General features: G+C 39.5%; 1 protein-coding gene across 1 annotated transcript in view; it reads left to right on the plus strand.

The window, feature by feature from the left end:
• col5a2a (collagen, type V, alpha 2a) overlaps positions 1-4,278 on the plus strand; it is a 35,902-nt gene that overhangs the window by 4,633 nt on the left and 26,991 nt on the right. The window contains exons 5-9 of the mRNA XM_032530371.1: positions 335-367; positions 473-505; positions 791-844; positions 2,476-2,568; positions 4,006-4,077. Coding sequence (XP_032386262.1) covers positions 335-367; positions 473-505; positions 791-844; positions 2,476-2,568; positions 4,006-4,077 — 285 coding nt within the window. The remainder of the gene's footprint in view (positions 1-334; positions 368-472; positions 506-790; positions 845-2,475; positions 2,569-4,005; positions 4,078-4,278) is intronic.

Raw genomic sequence — 4,278 nt, forward strand, 5'->3', positions numbered from 1 at the left:
ATGTATGTATGTATGTATGTATATAGACTCTTATAGTTCTGTTATAATTGTTTTCTTTCAAATAGTTGACTCATTTCTTTTGTGTTAATGTGTATTACTGGTTTTAGTCTCTAAATCCATAAAAAAAATTAAAAAAAGATTTTTTTTTCTTGCCTGATGTTTTTTTCAATCACTGCTTAGCACATTGAATTGTATTATGTTTGAAGGGGGCTATATACATAATGACTGATCAATTGATTGATTGGTAGATTGACAGATTGATAGATGTTTGCTGATATTCTCACCCTCATGGAGCATGAGTTTAAGATGTTTTGTCACTGATCTGTTTATTCAGGGTCAGAAGGGAGAGCCCGGAGAGGTGCCACTTGTAAGTGTTAAGTTTAATCTTTTTAACAGGTCTACAACTTCAGTCAAAAAAAAGTCCCGGTCCAAGTGTAGGATATAACACGCGTGTTTGATGGTGTCCCTGCAGGTGACTGGTATCAGAGGCCGCCCTGGACCTATGGTGAGCATCTGTGCTTTACCCCATACTATCTTCTAAAATAATTTCTCCTTCTGCAAATGACATGTTTAGTGTGAATATTCTACCTGAACTGACACTAGATGGCATGAGAGGACAGCTACCTGGTGCACATCACCTTACAGGGACTACTTCTGCACAGCGGGATCGTCCTCGAGGCGTCTGAGGGACATTTTATAAGCACCCCTGTGACAGGTGTTTTTGGAATGTTTATGACTGCAATGTCATCGCTCTCAGACTTTGATTGGCTCTTTGTTTCTATGACAACAGGGCCCTCCCGGCTCCCCGGGACACAGAGGATCTCGAGGACACAAAGGCAGGCCTGTAAGTCTCATCCCCCAGTCTCCACACGCACAAAACATGCATGAATAACATGACAGGAAAAGTTAAAGTAGGGTGATAAAATGAGTTTTTTACCCTCAATATTACTTCTTAATATTATCAGGAATATCAAAGATTATTGCAAATATCATTAGATTTAGATTTATTTGGGCCTTTTCAGAGGATATATGGCAGTCCACAACATATTTATTGGGTTACAGTATACATATAATTACAGTATAATTATTTAGTTACTTAAAATAAAGTACAATATTAGTCTTACTCTATATGTGCATGCTTCTGCTTATTGGAATTTAATAACAATAATATGGGATGAAGCCTCTCAGCCTTGTGTTTTCATTATTTAAACATTAACGTTGTTATAGCCTACATGTTTATTTATTGGTTTTGATATCATGATGTCCTAATCCATTAATCCGCCGATTATTGTCCCGATTAACCGCTTGGTCTATGAAATGTTCAAAAATAAGTGAAACAAGTCCATCATAGTTTCTTAAAGTCCAGGGCGACGTCTTTAATGGCCTCGTTTTGTCCGTCTGAAACCCAAAGATACTCAGTTTATTATGATATAAAAACAGAAAAGAACAGGTAACCTCCATATTTGAGTCTGAAAAAAGCCTTTTCAGCCATTTCTGCATAAAAGGATTAACAGATTATCAAATAAAGTTTCGATCGACTAATCCATTTGTTGATCGATCGTTGAAGCTCCACATTGAAAATCTACTAAAAATGACGTATGAATACAAAAAAAATACATCACACAGCTCACGTTCACACGCATGCAACTTAACACTCACACTTGTGTATTGCACAAGTACAGTCAGTACAAAGTCCCATGATCCCGCGGGGCCCGTGGTGGATGAGATGGTAAAGACATGTGGTTCTGCCTGTATAGAGCGACCTCATTGGTCAACAAAGTTTGGGTTTTCGCAAAATGGTCATTGCGCTCAGATAACGTGTGTGGGGGGGGGGCGGCTTATACACTGTCCCATACTAGCCGTCTAAAATCTGCTATTTTATCTGCTTTTTTTAGATGTTTAACTGTTTCTAACTGCTCTTTAATGTTTTCTTGTACTGCACTGTAACTTTTACTATGAATTGCCCTGTTGCTGAAATGTGCTATTCAAATGAAGCTGCCTTGCCTTAAAAAGTACTGCAGTAAATGTACTCTTTGGGGTTCAAGGGCAAGAGACCAGCACTCAAAAATATAGTGTTATGTGCCAAGAGGATGTATAATGTGCTTCGCAAGCAAAAACGTAGCAGGTTGATGAATGAATGTGCCCCTCTTGGTGGAGTTACAACCTTCTAGGGGACCACTGCGAGGGTGATTTATTGGTACCAGCGCTTCTCCGTCTGTACACAAGTTACGGCTCCTGGTTCATAAACAAACACAAATTAAACTGCATCATCTGTATCAAAGTGCATTGACAGGCCCCACTCTACATCTCGGCCAAAGCTCCACTGATCGATGGATCGATCTAAATATTAGTGTTTGGACCAAATGTTGCCACGGCCACAAAGTAATGAATCACTGTCAGACTGAGTGTAGTTTAACCATGGTTTTACATAGAGACAATCAGCACCTCTCTTTCTCTCTCTCTGTCTCTGTCTAGGGACTGCGGGGCCCTCCGGGTTATGATGGAGAGCCTGGTGTACCAGGTCAGCCCGGTGAACCAGGACCTCCAGGACCTCCGACGCACCCCGGAGTGAGTCATGCACTGAGGGCTCTCTCACATGGCGCAAACACACAGATGGACCTATGGGATTACTTTTAATAATCAGAATGCTCTACACCAGGGGTCTTCAACGTTTTTTAAGCCAAGGACCCCTCAACTGAAAAAGAGACAAAGCAGGGACCCCCTACTACATACTGTACATTGTAATAAATTAAGCTGCACATTAAACTGGGCTAACAATAACATTGAGGTTAGCCTAGAGCCTTTACACATACCTTTTTTGCATAGAAAACTAAGCCATTAAAATAGCCTAATAAATATAGGCATGCTTATGTTTTAAATCATTTTAGGTTTTGACATACATGGGGAACAGTAAATCCTAGGATCAACTGTAACTGAGTGACTACCTTGCCTATATGCCAGTAAACCCCTCAGCTGGGGAGTTGTATTTTCAAATATTTGTTGGACTCATGTTAAGACTTTTATTTTTTGAAAAAACTTTAAAAGATTAACAATAATTTGGAGGTCCCCTTTCATTGACTCTGAGGACCCCCTAGGGGTCCCGGACCCCCTGTTGAAGATCCCTGCTCTACACACAAAATATATTAGTATCGGTATTAGTAGTAGTAGTACTATTAGCAGTAGAAGTATTAGTATTATCATGTACATCTGCATGCATGCAGCTAACATGTAGAGGAAGAAACCAACACTAGACTTCCGACTCTGTTGTATCCGGGTCATTTTTACTCTTCCTGACATGATGTCAACACACACATTATGTATTTATATGCCATCTATCAAGGCTGTAACGATGCATCGTAAATCAGTTCAAAATCTACATACATGTTTAAAGATTATAACAGGTGGTGATAAAAAATTAATCGTGACGCAATTTTCAAACGGCCTAGGGCGTGATCGTCTTTAGATTTCACTTGTTTGACTTTAGATGTTACCGCGTCTTCTTAGTTTATCCATGAGAAGAGATTTCTGCCTATGTTTTAAGTTATTTTTAATATGCAGGACACATCTGTTTTACGCAGTTTATATAAAGAAAAGATTATTCTCTCATTTTTCTGCAGCTTTTCTGTTATAGTCTGTTAAAAGAAATTAGGAGAAAATCATATTGTGAAAATGGGGAATCGAATCGTGAGTTATGTATATCGTTATATCCATAACATGTACTACAGCAAGACGTCTTCACACAAGGGCCATATTCACGCACAGGAGGGCCAATAATACCCTGGTCCCTTGGAATAAGGAATCCCCTTCATGTTTCTTGTACTTGAACTCAACTCTTGTACAAACACTGGTCCCATTTCAATCAAGTTCCCAGAATTCAACCTGTCTTTAACGTCTTTTGTTGTGTATCATTTCTATCCACATTTGTGTTTTTGCTACTGATAAACAGGAAATATTTGAACAAACGCGGTTGAGCTAACCCAGAGTGTGTGTGTGCGTCCCGTGCAGGGCCTGGGATCCCAGATGGCTGGAGGCTTCGACGGAAAAACAGGACCTCAGGCCATGATAAGTGGCTCAAGGGTAAGAGTATGTCAGTAAAATATTAAAAAACCCAATCTGTTAGTGTTTCTTAAACCAATCCGCCAAAAAGCAGACCAATCCACACTCGTCTTTTCCAATTTGGTTTGGTTCTGTATTGGGGAAAAAAAAATAAAAAATTGTTATTTGTCAATCTGGAGGGAACTACTAGAACTGTTGGGTCCTTGTAAATTCTGGAGTGTG

The sequence above is a fragment of the Etheostoma spectabile genome, chromosome 11, assembly GCF_008692095.1.
Source record: "Etheostoma spectabile isolate EspeVRDwgs_2016 chromosome 11, UIUC_Espe_1.0, whole genome shotgun sequence".
Taxonomy (NCBI): Eukaryota; Metazoa; Chordata; class Actinopteri; order Perciformes; family Percidae; genus Etheostoma; species Etheostoma spectabile.